General features: G+C 40.1%; 1 protein-coding gene and 1 long non-coding RNA gene across 6 annotated transcripts in view; one reads left to right on the forward strand and one right to left on the reverse strand.

The window, feature by feature from the left end:
- The window catches only part of LOC311522384, a 28,582-nt gene that overhangs the window by 5,219 nt on the left and 5,251 nt on the right, over window positions 1-18,112 (forward strand). The window contains exon 2 of the long non-coding RNA XR_014712111.1: window positions 8,734-8,840. This is a non-coding gene — a long non-coding RNA (uncharacterized lncRNA). The remainder of the gene's footprint in view (window positions 1-8,733; window positions 8,841-18,112) is intronic.
- The window catches only part of HIPK3 (homeodomain interacting protein kinase 3), a 156,261-nt gene continuing 149,845 nt past the window's right edge, over window positions 11,697-18,112 (reverse strand). For 4 of the 5 annotated variants that reach the window (XM_084631654.1, XM_084631651.1, XM_084631653.1 and 1 more), the window contains one exon: window positions 11,697-15,720. In XM_084631654.1, coding sequence (XP_084487780.1) covers window positions 15,244-15,720 — 477 coding nt within the window. In that variant the 3' untranslated portion in view covers window positions 11,697-15,243. Of the gene's footprint in view, window positions 15,721-17,053; window positions 17,282-18,112 lie in introns of those variants that run through there. The other variant, XM_084631655.1, reaches the window with a different exon arrangement.

The raw sequence follows: 18,112 nt of genomic DNA on the forward strand, positions 1-18,112 counted from the left end.
AGATGTTATCTTGTTCTTTGGTTCTCCCATTCTTGAGGCTGTTGGGTGGATTCCAGTCTGCCCTCCGGGTGGGGTCCTCTGGTTATTTCCACTTGACGCCTTCTTCAGCCGATGGACACTGGATTCTTAGGCTGGCACCTCCCTGATCATTCAGTTATTATCCACACCAAGCATCCATCCACATACATCCTCTATCTCTATTTTAATGACAATTGTTAATACAACAAAAGGGTGGGGAGTATCTGGGTGCTGTTTCTGTTGTTAGAGTATTGCTTTGAGTCTCTCTCTCTTGTGAATTGCTTTGAGAACAGACTCTGTCTTAGAATGTACTAACACAGTTAGCAGCTTGCAAGTTTCACACATAGAGGGAGAGAAACAGCACCAAAAACCAAGAAACCTCTTAATTAGTAATACCCTGGAATTTAAACTCTGGGGAATCAAACTCATTTGTGATTTTAATACAGAACTTCTTTAATATGATCCAACATAATCCCCCTTTTGACACTAAGATTTATAATCGTCAGTGTCACTTTCTATGTAGCCTATTCAAGAGAAAGTACTGTGAGGCAATTTGAGTTTGTGATTCCAATTCATGCCACATACATGATCCTGGTGATGTATCTTTACTACAAGGTTCTGGGGCAACAGGCAAGGTGAGGCACACCCACTTTTGAGGAGTCCATTCTGTACAACCTCTAGTGTCCAATAGCTTCCCTCCCTCCCCAGCCCACTGGCTCAAGGTCCAGGGTAGCCAAAAGGATCCCATGTGTAATATGGGGAGTGGGTTAACCTTCAATACCTTTGCCTCCAGGGACTGTTGGTGTGCAATTTTGACAACAATTTCTCCCATTAATAAGTCTGGTTTACAATAGTGGAAACATATTGCATCCATTCATATTGATAAGTGTCAAACAATGATCTCTTTTTTAACAAATGCATCAAACCCTTAATATTTCCCAATATGACCCAGAACATTTTGTGTTCCAAAGTAGCTAGTGCAAGTATCTGCATTTCAGTGCATCCCATAGCTATGGCTGTGTAGTTTCCTATTTCTAATATTTTTTTTTTCTTATGGATAAGCCATGTGGTAGTATTAAGCCATTACTAAAGATTCCATTGGCCTTTTAAAAAGGTTACCCAGACCAATTTGGACCAAGTCTACATTGGCATGTACTTGTTTTTGTATCAGGTTGTCCTGTAGCTGGGACAGAAAGCTTAATTTATTTTTAAGTTCCTGCAGGTCTTCAGTATTTTTTTTTTTAAACACACAACAGTGCTAGCAACAACACAAAACACAAGACAAAACATAGAACACAGAACACAATTTCTATTGTGACAGTAGATTCATGGTATTGGGTTGCTTTTCAGCTGGCAGCTTTTCCTGATTTTCTGAAAGACAAAAAGAACATGTTTCTACCCCTTTTGGGGTGGCAGATTATTGCTTAAAATATTTCTTTTACAAATACCCTTGCTGATTGCAGGCAAAACAGAGAAATTGCCCCCATATTTTCCTGTTTTTGTTCTATAGGCAGGCCAGGTTTCAAAGGCTTTTATCTTTTAAGGGTTATGGGGAAATTATCCCACTGTTTAGTCATTAAATCCCTGAGTTTTCCTTCTTATACAGCAGACCAAGTTTATAATGTTTTTCCTGCTGTGTTAAGCTTTAAGTTTTATTTACAGGTAATAACTGAGAAGCATCATTACCATACGACCTTAAAGGATTTTTTGTTACAGGGATACTTATTATCATTATTATCCCATGCCTTTTATTTAGACAATTTGTTTGCTGACCAGGTATGTCCTTTATCTGCAGCTCCTTTGTGCTGCTAGTTCTTTCCTTCCTTTATCATTTAGGTCATTTGCATTTTCACAGAAACTTCCTGCTTTTGGATTTAAAGCCATCAGCAGCTCAGAGACTCTATCTTAAAAGGGACACAATCAACTTTCACCAGAGTTTTGATTACTTTTAACTTCTGCTTCCAAAACACACAGCAATCTGAAAAAGAAAACCCAACCTATTGTGGCTCCCTTTGGAGCCCTAATAGCATTTTAATTAAGTAGCATGGTATGTTTGCATTTCTTTTGCCCCTTCTACAATATACCCTGCACATGTTCTGGGGCAAATGCACATTCCTTCCATAGTTTAACTTCTATAACATTATCCAGATCCATTTTTACATAAGGTGTCACTATTTCTTTTTTTGCTTACAGAGTTTTCATGTACCTTTATCAAAGTGACAGTCTGATTACTCAGAGCCATTTTAAGACTCAGTGTTTCTAACATTGCTTCTTTTTGTTTTGTGCACCTCACCCCTGCTGTTGCTTCAGAGAGGCACTGTCTTTTTTTAATTTTTTTTTTACTACAACTCTCATCTGCTATTTTGTTACAAAAACAAACAAACAACAAACAAACAAAAAGAATCCAAAAATTTTTTTTTTATATTCTCCTGATTTTACTGCCCTGCTGCAGCCACAACTTAAAAACATTTTAAATTTTGTAAAGCATTGAGTTACCTTTTAAGGGTTAAATGCCAAATCCCAAAGCCAAACAACACTAATTACCTGTGTCTAGCAAAAAGGTCTGTCAGTTTTGCAACTTTGAATTAAAGAGTCAAATGGATTTTTAGTGGCATTATTTAAAACAAAAACAAAACTAACTGGTCCTTAGAACTTTACATATTTACACACACACAGACAGATACATACACATTTTCTTTTCCTTAACATCCCTTCCACACTGCTCTGTTTTTTACATCTTACATTCCCTTTATACATTTGAGGCAGTTAAGTTCCAATAGAACCCTCTTATGTTCTTTTAGCAAATTTGACTAAATTGTCCAGTCAAATGATTTTAATCAGATAGTTTATTTTTGCCTGGCTAATTTACAGACATTCCTTTGGAAAAGGGCCCATTTTTCTTTCAGAATGGCTGCAAAGAAACCAAGAATGCTCTAACACTTTTCCTTTTTAACATTTTCGGTTAAAAGTTGTTTGGGTGAAATACAAAGTTTAACTGCTTAATTCCCTCCAGCCTCTGCAGAGTTAACTTTTTTTTTTTTTTTTTTTACTCTCTTTTCTCTTTGTAATTATGCCTGGGGGTGCCGTACATAGGACCTTCTCCCCCTTTACCTGCCTCCCTCCAGCCTCTGCAGAGTTAACTTTTTCACTCTTTTTGTATTCCTGGAGTGCCTCTTTCACTATTTTCAGCTGGCTTTGGATATTTGTAGCCAGCACCTTCCAATTGTCTGCTCCCTTTTCCATTTGTGCCTTTTCCTCTTTACATGAAGACAAGCGGAGGGAAGAATCCTTACATGCCTCCCACAACAACCAAATTGCTGCTGCATCTCTTTTGGCAGCACTAGAAGGTTTGTATATGAGGATATACTGAGCCAATCTATCCTCTAGGTCCGAAATAGTGCAGACATCAGCTAGGCCTTGTTTAGTCCAAGGACTGTGCCCAAATTTTTGAAGGATTTGTTTAAAAGGTGTAATTTCTTTAACAAAAGGTGAGGTTGGAGTTCCTTCTGACTCCATTCCTCCCTCTAGTACTGGCTTACCCTGTTTTCTTTTAAACATCTTAACATGGATATTTCAATCTCTTTGTCACTGCTGGTATTACTTAGCAAGTGACACAGCCTAGATTCTGAAATCGTAGCTTAATCTATGCGTTTTTCCCCTGCTACCTTCCCGGAGGCCAGCAGGTCCCCTGCTACCTTCCCAGAGGCCAGCAGGTCCAGTTAACCTATTTCTCCCTGCTACCTTCTCGGAGGCCAGCAGGTCTGGTTAACCTGTTTCTCCCTGCTACCTTCTCGGAGGCCAGCAGGTCTAGTTTAATCTGTTTTCCCTGCTACCTTCTCGGAGGCCAGCAGGTCCCCTGCTACCTTCTCGGAGGCCAGCAGGTCTAGTTTAATCTGTTTTCCCTACTACCTTCTCGGAGGCCAGCAGGTCCCCTGCTACCTTCTTGGAGGCCAGCAGGTCTGGTTTAATCTGTTTTTCCTGCTACCTTCTCGGAGGCCAGCAGGTCCCCTGCTACCTTCTCGGAGGCCAGCAGGTCTGGTTTAATCTGTTTTCCCTACTACCTTCTCGGAGGCCAGCAGGTCCCCTGCTACCTTCTCGGAGGCCAGCAGGTCTGGTTTAATCTGTTTTTCCTGCTACCTTCTCGGAGGCCAGCAGGTCCCCTGCTACCTTCTCGGAGGCCAGCAGGTCTGGTTTAATCTGTTTTCCCTACTACCTTCTCGGAGGCCAGCAGGTCCCCTGCTACCTTCTCGGAGGCCAGCAGGTCTGGTTTAATCTGTTTTTCCTGCTACCTTCTCGGAGGCCAGCAGGTCCCCTGCTACCTTCTCAGAGGCCAGCAGGTCTGGTTAACCTAATAGAAATGCCTAGCTCACTAGAGCTGGCGGTGTGCACACCAATATTTACAATAACTGAGGTTTTTTACCAATATTCCCCCTTTCGCAATTCTCCACCAAAATGTTGTACCAATAAAATAAAAACCAGCAGGATCTTATTAAAGGGAAAAAGGCAAAATACCACATTTATTGTGAATACAGAAAGGATCATAGTAAGCAGTTAGTTATGGTTATAACATTCCATTCAATCTCAAATTTATTCTCACATTCATTCATTCATTCATTCATACAAACATACACACACACACACACACACAGGTTCTGCAAGGTTGTTATCATAGTTACCAGCCTTAGAGTTGCTCATGCCAAGTCACTGGCCAGGTGGCCTGGACATGAGGAGGGAGCAGGGCCTTGTCAGATGCTCATCTGATGCTCCTGGAAGTTGGTTTGCAGAATCAGACCCCAAAGTTCTCACTTTTTAGAGTCTATTTTTATAGGAATTTCTTCCTATGCCAGTCTATGGGAATTGCTTCATCATGCTGTTGCTGAATCAATCAGCAGATAGCACATTCCTGACGGCTCCAAGATGTTATCTTGTTCTTTGGTTCTCCCATTCTTGAGGCTGTTGGGTGGATTCCAGTCTGCCCTCCGGGTGGGGTCCTCTGGTTATTTCCACTTGACGCCTTCTTCAGCCGATGGACACTGGATTCTTAGGCTGGCACCTCCCTGATCATTCAGTTATTATCCACACCAAGCATCCATCCACATACATCCTCTATCTCTATTTTAATGACAATTGTTAATACAACAAAAGGGTGGGGAGTATCTGGGTGCTGTTTCTGTTGTTAGAGTATTGCTTTGAGTCTCTCTCTCTTGTGAATTGCTTTGAGAACAGACTCTGTCTTAGAATGTACTAACACAGTTAGCAGCTTGCAAGTTTCACACATAGAGGGAGAGAAACAGCACCAAAAACCAAGAAACCTCTTAATTAGTAATACCCTGGAATTTAAACTCTGGGGAATCAAACTCATTTGTGATTTTAATACAGAACTTCTTTAATATGATCCAACAGGGAGAAGCCAGATGAAAGTGGGGGAGGATAGCCAGATGAAAGTGGGTAGAAAGCTGGCTAGATTGTCGGGCTCAACGGGTAGTGATCAATGGCTCCATGTCTAGTTGGCAGCCGGTATCAAGTGGAGTGCCCCAAGGGTCGGTCCTGGGGCCAGTTTTGTTCAATATCTTCATAAATGATCTGGAGGATGGTGTGGATTGCACTCTCAGCAAATTTGCGGATGATACTAAACTGGGAGGAGTGGTAGATACGCTGGAGGGGAGGGATAGGATACAGAAGGACCTAGACAAATTGGAGAATTGGGCCAAAAGAAATCTGATGAGGTTCAATAAGGATAAGTGCAGGGTCCTGCACTTAGGACGGAAGAACCCAATGCACAGCTACAGACTAGGGACCGAATGGCTAGGCAGCAGTTCTGCAGAAAAGGACCTAGGGGTGACAGTGGACGAGAAGCTGGATATGAGTCAGCAATGTGCCCTTGTTGCCAAGAAGGCCAATGGCATTTTGGGATGTATAAGTAGGGGCATAGCGAGCAGATCGAGGGACGTGATCGTTCCCCTCTATTCGACATTGGTGAGGCCTCATCTGGAGTACTGTGTCCAGTTTTGGGCCCCACACTTCAAGAAGGATGTGGATAAATTGGAGAGAGTCCAGCGAAGGGCAACAAAAATGATTAGGGGACTGGAACACATGAGTTATGAGGAGAGGCTGAGGGAGCTGGGATTGTTTAGCCTGCAGAAGAGAAGAATGAGGGGGGATTTGATAGCTGCTTTCAACTACCTGAAAGGGGGTTCCAAAGAGGATGGCTCTAGATTGTTCTCAATGGTAGCAGATGACAGAACGAGGAGTAATGGTCTCAAGTTGCAGTGGGGGAGGTTTAGATTGGATATTAGGAAAAACTTTTTCACTAAGAGGGTGGTGAAACACTGGAATGCGTTACCTAGGGAGGTGGTAGAATCTCCTTCCTTAGAGGTTTTTAAGGTCAGGCTTGACAAAGCCCTGGCTGGGATGATTTAACTGGGAATTGGTCCTGCTTCGAGCAGGGGGTTGGACTAGATGACCTTCTGGGGTCCCTTCCAACCCTGATATTCTATGATTCTATGATTGCAAACACCAAGGGGTGGGGCAGGTGGGCAATCAGAAGCAGGTTGGACACCAGTTTACTGCAAACTGGGAGGAAGGGAAGGGGAGGGAAAGCCCAAGGTTGAGTACATTCACCCATGTATGCTTGCAATAACATCTCCATTGCAAGAGTTCCAGGGTAGGCAGGTCGAGGCAAGCCAGCTGGCTAACAGGTCAGCAAGCAGATGGTCTTTAGGGGTAGTAGGTAGAATGGGCCTCATTCCATGGGGGGAGGGCTCCACACCACTCCCCTTTTCCCCAGCAACAGTAACAGCAGTAGGGGTAGCTCAACCAGTAGCAGCCAAAGCAGCAATGGCTAGCCCTCTCCTTCAGGCTGTGTGGAGGGGAATGCAGTTTCCTGGGTACCAGCCTGCTTCTTTGGCTGCTGTAGACCAGCTCTCTCCTCAGCTTATTGGCCCACTGAGCCTTATAATTAAATCTGTCCCTGACACAGAGGGGAACAAGCCGTGCTGTCAGCAGGTAGTGTGAGTGAATGGTAAAGAGGCTAGAACAGTGATTCTCAATAGGGGTACGCAGAGGTCTTCCGTAGGGTATGGCAACACATCTTTATTTGCCTAGTTTTACAACAGGCTACATAAAAAGCACTAGTGCAGTCAGTACAAAAAACTAAAATTTCATACGATTTGTTTATACTGCCCTATACGCTATACACTGAAATGTAAGTACAATGTTTATATTCCAATTGATTTTTTTTATAATTATATGGTAAAAAATGAGTAAGCAATTTTTCAGTAATGACATGCTGTGAAATTTTTATATTTTTTGTTTGTTGTAAGCAAGTCATTTTTAAGTGAGGTGAAACTTGGGGTACATAAGACAAAGAAGCTTCTTGAAAGGGGTACAATAGTTTAGAAAAGTTGAGAGCCACTGGGCTACAGGCTAAGAGGCCTGCCCTAATACAGTGGTATCTATGGTGAGCGTGGAACAAGATGAAAGATACTTTGGGGGAAAATCATGACCATTCTTATTCCAAGGTCCTGGAAGTAGAATTGCTTCCTAAATGGGAAAAACAGTACTTGAAGTAAAGGAAAGTACTATTTTCTCCTTGTTACAATAATATGTTTAAAAAACAGAAGGAAAGAGGAGTTCTCTTTGTTAAATGTTCACAAGGGAGGGAAAATAGTTCCCAGCTATGGGAACCTGCAGCTGCAAATCCCCAGATCCTTGCAAAACTGATAAGTGAAATTACATATTTGTTTTACTAATTTGGTACCGTTGAAGTGGTAAGGTATGTCTACACTGAGAAGTTGTCGACAAAACTTTTGTCTTTTATGGGTACTTAAAAAAGCCCCTCCGGGAAAGACAGTTTTGCCGACGCAAGTGGCAACGCTTTCCTGCCGACAAAGCTAATGCCGCTTGGGGGGGTTGGAAGTATTTTGTCGACAAAAATGCCGACAAAGAGCATTTACACATGCTGACTTTTAGTGACAAGGCTGTGTCGACACAGCCTTGTCGCTAAAAGCTGCGTGGTGTAGATAACCCCTTAGTTGTATTATGCAATAGCTAATGTGTCCCATTTGTGCTATTTTACTCAATTTTTCCTCAAATCACTAATTCATCTTATCCAGAATTAGCTTCCATCTGGTGACTATTAGTAATTATCCACACAGAAAAGATGAAAGTTGAATGGTTCTTACAGGTATGTATGTTGTAATGGCTAGTTCACTCATTACTGCAGGGGTTAGCTCTAGCAGATGTATTTAGTGCAGTGCCCTCTAGTGGTACCCTGTGTATAGTGCCTTCTACTAGATAACTTGCCTAGTTTGCTCTTTATATTAATTTGATTATTTCTAACTTTTGGTAATGAAAATCTGCAATAAAATGTATATGAGGCACACGTGCACCTGAAGTGGAGCACCCATAAAAAACCTCAAGAAGAAGAGTTAGTACCATACAATAGAACCTCACAGTTACCAATACCTCGGGAATGGAGGTTGTTCATAACTCTGACATGTTCGTAACTCTGAACAAAATGTTATGGTTGGTCTTTCAAAAGTTTACTGAACACTGACTTAATACAGCTTTGAAATTTTAGTATGCAGAAGAAAAATGCTGTTTTTGATCATCTTAATTTAAATGAAACAAGCACATTTTTTTAAACTTTTCCTTTAGTTTTTAGTAGTGTGCATTTAACACAGTACTGTATTTGCTTTTTTTTCCGGTCTCTAGTGCTGCCTGATTGCATACTTCTGGTTTCAAATGAGGTGTGTGGTTGACCAGTCAGTTCGTAACTCTGGTGTTTGTACCTCTGAGGTTCCACTGTAAACCAGTAACAGGTAAGAATTTTGCAATTTTAGCTGTGTACATCTCTCTCCCATTGTGGACTCAGAAACAAGGCCAAAGTCCTAACATCCTAATTTAGAATAACTAGAGTGGGTCAGATTGGGGTAAAATGTTACCTGATCATTTCTGTTATGGAAGTAACAGATTTTTCATTCTGGATCATATCCCACCCAAACTGTGATTTATAGGAAGTAGTGAGGATCAGGATTATTGAAGGGGAAAATGATCACTAAAAAGCAAAAACAGATACCCTCCTTCCTCAAAAAATAAAAATAAAAAACCAGCTATTTGGAGACTACTATATGCAACACCTTCTTACCAAAGGACATATTTGCAGAGGACAGGAATTCTAATTTGTAGTCTTTGGCTGCTCTACAAATTTTTTATGTTGTAGCTGCTGCATTTTCCATGCCTTGCCATTGATTGCTTTTTCCTTCTGGGATTCATTTGTTAGGCCTGGTTTACACTAGGAAATTAGGTAGGTATAACTGTTGCTCAGGTATGTGAAAAATCCACCCCCCTTGAATGATTCACTTCCGGTGTAGACAACAATAGGGAGATAGGAGAATTCTCCCATCATCCTACCTACCGCCTCTGGGAGAGATGGATTACCTACACTGATGGGAGAAGTCCATCCGTTGTCAGAGGTAGTGTCTTCACTGAACCACTACAGCAGTACCACTGCAGCATTTTAAGTGTAGACAAGCCTTCAGATTCCTTTTATGCTTCAGTCACACTGCACTTCATCTAGCTATGGACAATGTGGATACCCTAGGAACTGAACGCTTCAGGTGAAAGGATACAAACTTGGAAGTTAAACATTTCATTGATTGCATTCATTTGAGGTATATTTTCAGTGTGCTGCATCTATCTAGATTGTGCCATAGCTTCTCTTTAGGGAGGTGAGAAGGACTACCTAAAACGAATGGGTGGTGGCAGAGAGCTGCTCTTCACGTTGATTACAAAGCTGTGGGACTGCAGCATGTCCAGATGTTGACCTCGTTGTTTCTCAGGATGATGTCCCTATGAGAGTTTCATCAGGAAAGGGCTATAGGTGTGCTGCCAGGAATATGAACCTTATATTACTACGTTTATGAAAACCCTGAGATCTTGTACTGGAAATGGGAGTTCCCATATACAGACCTCAGCAGACAGTGGTGATATGGGCATATGGAAATATGACAATAAGCATCTGGTAGGTCCAAAATGTCAGCAAGTATCTCTGGAGATATTACTGCTACAAATTTGTACTATAGCTTTCATCCTGAATTTTGTTCTCCTCATCCAGCTGTTTAATCATTTGAACTTTAGTACTTTAGTCCTGCAGTTCCTTTCTGTATGATGAATAATATAAAATACAGATTCTGAAAATATTTCTTCTTGGGGATTGAGTTCTGTTATCTGGAAGGATAAAAGATATACATTTGCCAGCATGATGACTTAGGGAGGAGGGATAGCTCAGTGGTTTGAGCATTGGCCTGCTAAACCCAGGATTGTGAGTTCAATCCTTGAGGGGGCCATTTAGGGATCTGGGGCAAAAATTGGGGATTGGTCCTTCTCTGAGCAGGGGGTTGGACTAGATGACCTCCTGAGGTCCCTTCCAACCCTGATATTCTATGATTCTATGACTTCATGATAAGATCCCTCACCCTTAGGGAGGAGCAGTGAGTAACTGTAAAGAACTGTTTCCTGAACCCACTTGTCCTGGGTCTATTTGACTTCATTGTTGGGGAAAAAGAGATTCAGCCTCCTAGACATCTCCGTTGCTGCAGGCATATTTGTCTATTCTTTGGTTCCATGGCCTCTCTTTGCCATCTCTGGCTGCTGTAGGACTGAAAAAGCCCTTGTGTTGGGGGTGATAGCTTATCTCTTCTGGTCCTTGGAAGGAGATGGGAGGGAGTGTTATAACTTAGGCACACACACAAAGAGCTGCTTTGACTGGCAGACTGTATTTGAATTCTGATTTCAAAGAGGAGGGATATCCATACTTCTTGTTTCATCCTGGAAAGGGCTTTGCAAGTCCACCCTGAGGGCGGAGAGGGTTTGGAGTCTTAGTTGTCTTAACAGGCAAAATAACCAAATAAGTCCATGGGGCTGATACATGGGGACTCTTAGGCTGACAGCCTTTGTACATATTGTCAAGCTCGAACTATAATTAGTTCCATTTGGCTGAAGATTGTTATAGTAAAATAAATGTTTTTCATGGAAATCAGCACATAGTCTTAATACAGTCTTGCATTAGATCCTATCTGGAGCCCTAGCACACCACAACATGGGGGTGGGGATCCTGTGGCTCGACTCCTCCCCTTTAGTGATGGCTGGGGACCTACTCTTCTCCCAGAGAGGCAGGGGTAGTGGCATGAAGCCCCATTTTGCCTCTCATGCAGCAGGAGGAATGGGGGGGAGGGGGGCAGAAAAGAAATTTAGCACTTACCCCAGTAGGTGGAGTATATCTGCTTGAGTGGATATGAGGGCCGGGCTCAATGCACTCTTCTGCTGCCACATGCAGATATCTTTGTTGGGGTGGTAGTGGTGGGCCACCCCCAAAACAACGGATCTTGGAGTTAATACTCTCTCGAGATGCTTGGAAGTGCCCACATCTTTCATAGTTAATGTCTCTGGCTGTCTGCACATGCAGGCATTGGTCGTATTTGGTTCACATTTTCAGACTTTCCCCTCACAACCACAAGAGTCAGAAACATACTGTTTTTTAAATAAAGCAAAGCTTTGACATTTGAATATATCAGAATCTAAGAGCTAGAGCCCTACACACTGGTTTTATCGTGTCTTAATCTGGCCTTGAAATGATGTCGTGAAAAATAAAAGCTGCCAACAATTTATTTGCTGCAATATATATTTTAATCCAAAGTGAATCTCAACAGTAATACACCATAAATTCTTATTTTGACACTCACCAAAATAGTCACCTGGAAAACCCGCTTTTTGTGACAAAGTACAGAAGGCTTGGTCACATTTAAATCACTGAGAACTAGAGAGAAATACTATCGCAAACTGTAAGAGACATTACATCCATAAAAATTTTTCCCAGTCCTCGTATTGTAATATTGCACAGTGCAATTGCTACATGGCGAACTAGTGTAGCATAGAAACCAAAAGCAAAAAAACAAACAAACAAAAAAAACAAAAAAAAAGCCACAAGTCTACAAATTGTTAAACAGTAACAATTCAAACTTAATAATCAAGTCTATATCCTTGGGTATTTCTAAAACAATCTTCCTACAGCTTGCAGTGTGATTTAACTTTTACTTAACACAAACCAAGTTAAAATTAGAAATGCAGAAAATTTAAAAATTTAAACCAAAAGAATTAGTTAATACAGTAGCATATCTGATTAATAAAAACACTCTGAATTAAAGTTAAAAACTGAATACAAGAAATTCATATAAAATAATTCACAAATTAAAATAGTATGCAAATATGCAATTCTGTAGTCATGCAGTGTTTTATTTAAAAAAGGCATTAAAACAATCTGATGTGTATATGCTTCACTGATGAGGGATGACTGTTTCCACAGATTTAGGCACCAATCCTGAAAGCAGTTCTATACAGATGGACCTTGGACACCTGCACAAAATCCCTGCACAAAGTCAACTGGACTCCACATGGGTGCAGAAGCTTATTGCAGGATCGGTACCACACAAACATTTCATTATTCAGAATTTAGGTTGTGGCAGAATCCCAAATATTTAGTTCTTTGAAATTCAAACACATTTCTATTCTTACAATATATAAAGAGCAGCAGGCTTAATTTGGGGCACATTTACAGTACATTTTTCTTGTGAATTTATAGGATAATATTGTGCCATACAGGTAAACGTGTCAATTTAACAAGCATATTAGCTTTACATCCTAAGTACAGTAAAAAGTACAGTAAATATATTAAAGCAATGGAGATTCCCATGGCCCCAAATAAAGAACACTGTAATTTTTGTTATCATAATACAAAAGTAAATGAATCCTTTTGTGCTGGTGGTTCTTGGTGTGTCCACTGCCTGCAATGGAGGTAACACCAAGAGAACTCAATTCCCAACACCAAGGTGTTAACTGAGGACAGGAATCTGCTAGAACAGATAGTACAAGTTTGAAGTGTTAAGGTGTATGACGAATTTACTTGAATATTTTCTTGACTCCATATATTTAGGCTTTATATATGTGCTGATAAGATTTCAAATTAATCAGGCTACTCTTAGTTTCTAATGTATACTTTACATATACATTTATATTTGTAAAAAAGGCATAGAGTTGGTTACTAAAAACACTGAATCTTGTGGGAAAAGTTAGGTTTCTTTTGCAGTGTGATTAAAAATGTACTGCTGGTATTGGTTTATGATATAACACTGTTGTGTTTTTGTTATTTTTTAAAAAACAACATCAAATATAGGCACAGTTATTTCATTTGGACATTCATTAAATAAAACACTGCTTGTATTAATGGAGTAAAGAAAAAATCTACCAGTTATTAGCTTATTGACAGAGTTAAACAAATACTTTGCACTCTTATTCCAGTCAATGCTGCAAATATTGTATTCCAGAATATTTTTTGTTTAAAAAAAAGTTAAGTCAAGCCTGCAAGTTACAGCTTCTTAAGTGTCTACATAATGCAATATGAAAACATAAAAAATTAAGTTACATCCATCCATCCACTTATATGCAGTGATGAGCCCAAAGTTAATGGAGATAAAATACTGATGCAAATAACACCCCAAAATAACATATTCAATTAAACTTCCATCATTTACAATATAGTAGTTACGACACTCCAAACGTAAAAGCAAAATAAAAATCAAAACCCCCACTTCTATTTCATGTAATTAGACTTATACAGAAATTAGAAGGCTAAGAAAGAACTAGTTAATCAACTAATTTCACAGCTATCTGAAGTGGCAATCATGATATAGCAGCTTATCTATGATACATTCAAGATAATGATACAATTTATTACTTACCCATAAGCTAACACACAGCCTGTTTAATACCTTCTTTAAATCCCATCTCTACACTACAGTATACTTGAGGTCTATGAAAAAAGTAGCTACCTTTTATAGAAAATGGATGATTAAGTCTTTGGTGCTGCAAAAGCAACTTCATTTGAACAAAAACAAAAAACAAAAAAGACAAAACTTTCTAGTAAAGAAACTGCAAAAAGCATGTAATTTACGTCCCTGACGGAATGTATTAAATAAGCAAACACCCCAACAAGCTAAAACAAATACTATAATGAAAAAGGCTAAAATCTCTCCCATGCATAAATGAAAATTGCACACAAAGAACTCACATCTTTTCAAGCTTCAATAGTAAATATTCTGCTACTACTTATTAAATACTGCATGGTTTGCTCAAGCTAAGATGAAATCACATCATGAATCAATGAGCATTTTGCTTTTTCTTTCATAATCTAGTCAAAGAATCATGCCTACTGCACCTCTAAACATATTAAATCCAATTAGACAAACACTTTGAAAATATACTACTTAGATTGTATTGCAGTTCCATTTAACAGTATAAAATACTGTTTTGTGTTTATCACTACAAGCTACTGAATTGACTTTTCTTAAGCACTACTAAATTCTTCTCTTGAAGCTAGATCATTCTGAAAAAATCAGACAGCAGAATTCAGCTACAGCAAAACATGCTGCCTCCTTGACAACGAAAAACACCCAATACTAAAATCATACCACACAAAACCCCAAATGAGCATTACTCTATCAAAAAATCAGAATATCTGAATTTTAAGTGCTGCAGTCTTCAACATGTATATATAAGTAATAACATTAACAACCTCAAATATTTAAGGCACTATGTGTGGGAACAGTTTACAATGCAGATGAGAGTATTAGGACAACAACATTTAAGAGCAATGTCTAGGCAACTCTTCTTTGCCCATGCAAAAGACACATGCAATGTGAAGAACAGCTCAACTTTTTAGATAAGTGACTCAACATTTAAACACCAAGATACACAATACAAACATTTTACTTGTACACTGTACTGCTGACATATGTGCATCTGTTGCTCTAAATCTGTACACTGAATGGCTTCCCAAATGTAGACGTGTCTTGCACTAGTTAGAAGGCAATTTTATAAAAAATAGAAGGAGCAAAACTGGAATTCTGCTCCGGTAAGTCACCTGTCTGGAGTTACTATATAAGAAGATAATATGACCAAAGATACAAGTTATACCAAATGTGCAAAACACATTAAAAGTGAGTTTTGTTTTGTTATTTAAAGCTCAAGGTTGTTTAAATTGCACCCAAATCTACATGATTCAAAAAATAATTCTCTTGTTGTGCCATGGCTAATATTTATTAAATACCATGTTTCTTCTTAAATCAAACATTTATCATTGAGCTTCCTATACATACTGTACTCGAGTTCTCACATAAATGGATACTGGCTGAGTTTTGTTGGACTTAGTGGAAATCCTGTGTAAGCAGGAGATGCTGCAATGTAAGAATGTGGTGGAAAAATAGGTTTGTACTGAGTCTGATGAATGGTTGGGGAAGGTAAAAGACGGGGATTTATGCCCACTGGGACTTGGTGAACAATGCCACTGGGATGAGATATATTGTAGGTTGGATGCTGCAATATAGGTCTTGAGGTACATGATGAGGCTAGGAGGTGGGCTACAGGTGCCGCAGTATTAAGGGGTGCAGATGATGGATACGGAAGAATAGCAGGCTGTCCTCCAAGGTGTGTACTTCCAGCTAAATGTGCATGCACCGTACTGTGATTTGGACTTCCATGTGGAAGGGAGAACGGATGACTGGCAACACCAGCTGGAATGTATGTCTGCTGTCTTCGATGACTGTAGTTTCCATTCCACTCCTGAGGCCCAGATCCAAAGTGCTGAACCTGTCCACAAAGAGAAATTGCTATGTGTTAATTTTGCAGTACAGCTAGAGTATGAACTCAAACTGGAGAAATGTTTAAAATTAATAAACTTAAATTCTGTAAAGAAATATAAAGGAATAATCAAATGAACAAATACAGAAAGTGGAAAATACTAGCTATTGAAATAGTACCATGAACAGGAAATTTGAAGGGAATAGTAGATGTATAAACTGAACACAAGTCAATGCAGTCCTCTTGCAAGAAAAGAACAAAATGGTATGCTGTTTTAACACAAGAACCATATATCACACAAGCAAGGTGATTATTCCACTCTGCTCAGTTGTGGCTTGTACACCTGGCGAACTGCACTCATTATGGGCACCACAATAAAGGCACAACTAGTGGAAACAGGAGAGAAAATTTAGAGGAGAGCAGGAAAAAAATGAGGAATGGTTTGAAAAGTATGTGACACACACAACTAGGTCTAGACTAGTGACCCATAGAAGATGTTTAAACTAATTGTTTACAACTATTAGAGAGACTATTAGTCTCATTAAATAAGAAGGATAGAACAAGTAGTAGTGGGCTTCAACTACAGCAGGGAAAATTCAGAAAAAGTTTAGTCATCATAGTAAAGCCCTGCAGTGGAACTGTGTCTGTCAAAAAGGTGGAGGAATTTGCAATCTTTGGCAGTGGTCAAAGTTAGAATAAGCTGATCATATTAGGGTTAGTTTAGGATTAATTAAATCAATCCTTCCATGATGATGCAGGAGGATGTACTAGATGACCCAGAGATCCTTTCCAATCTGAATTATTCTAAGTAATAATCAATAAGCCTCCTATCTGTATATGGCAGACTTTAACATTTTGTTTTAATATTTACTATAATCAGATGAGCAGGGTTTTGTTTTTAAATGCACTGCCCCTCCAAATAGCTAGATGTTATTTTAAAAGAGTTTTGTTAATGTAGCTACTGCCCAGAATCTGGGGATGAGCGACAGGGGATGGATCACTTGATGATTACCTGTTCTGTTCATTCCCTCTGAACCACCTGGCATTGGCCACAGTCAGAAAACAGGATACTCAGCTAGATGGACAATTGGTCTGACCCAGTATGGCTGTTCTTATGCCCAAAGTAAAATAATTAAAATAACTTAAATTTAGTAAATGTAGTTTTCTATATTATGTATGGGCTAGATCCTGGGGTGCAGCAGAGAGATACTTGGTGTAGCACTAAGGAGGTAGTAAATTGGCTTTGTAGCTCTTGATCCTTGGACCAACCTCAAGGCTGTTGTAAATTACACCCACTACCCAGGACCACACAAAGTGTTTCTGGCTGCTGAAGAACTTCTGGAGAAATGGAGATTAGTTACCTGTAACTGGAGGTTCTCTGAGATGTGTGATCCCGAGCTTTATTCCGCATGTGGTGCATGTGCACCATGCGCAAAAGTCCAGAGATTTTCAGTAAGGAGTGTCCGTTGGCCCGCACATGTACAGTTTGTTCTCCTCTGAACTGAGTGCATAAGGGGTCATGCAGACTGATGCCTCTCCAGTTCCTTCTCATCACAAATCCAGATATAATCTGCAGCAGAGGGGATGGAGGGCAGACAATGGAATACAGCTAGGGATCACACGTCTCAAAGAACTAACCTCCATTTCTTCTTGGAGTGATGGTTCCTATGTGTAGTCCACAGGTGGGAGATCAGCAAGCAGTAGTCAAAATGGAGATGGGTACGAGGACACAGAAGTGATGGCTGATTGTAACATTGCTGTCCCAACAGCTGTATCTTCAGTAGAAGATGAACCAAAGCATGAACTTTTGTGAAGGTGTGCAAGGAGCTCCAGCTGCTCTTCATATCTCTAGCAGATGCAGCAGAAGTTGCCTCCACGCTGGTGGAGTGAAACCTCATCCGCTCCGGGGAAGGAATGTGGGCTAGTTGGTAGCCAAGAATAACGCAGCCAGAGATCCATTTAGAAAGTTTCTGCAGAGGTATAGCTTGACCCCTTGATCTCTCTGCTGTGAAAACAAATAGTTTAGGTGTCTCTCTCATAGCTTTTGTTCTTTGTAGATAAAAGGCCAGTGCCCTTCGGACACCCAAAGAACGTATATTCCTCTCTTCATCAGAAGCTTGCGGTTTGAAAAAAATACAACCCAGCAATGGTAAATGGATGGTTTGACTCATGGGAAACTCTGAATTTACTTTAGGGATGAATTTCGGGTGGTGGCACAGTGAGACCTTTTCTTTATGGAGGGTAGTATATGGCGGGTCTGCTATGTGTGCTCCCAGCTTTACTGACTCTTCTGGCTGATATTAGGGAGACTAGGAAGGGAACTTTCATTGAGAGACAGGACATAAAACCTGAGGCTAAAGGTTCAAAGTTAGGTCTGGTGAGAGATGAAAGAATGAAGTTG

The sequence above is a fragment of the Lepidochelys olivacea genome, assembly GCF_965140295.1.
Source record: "Lepidochelys olivacea isolate rLepOli2 genome assembly, chromosome: 6".
In the NCBI taxonomy this organism is placed as follows: Eukaryota; Metazoa; Chordata; order Testudines; family Cheloniidae; genus Lepidochelys; species Lepidochelys olivacea.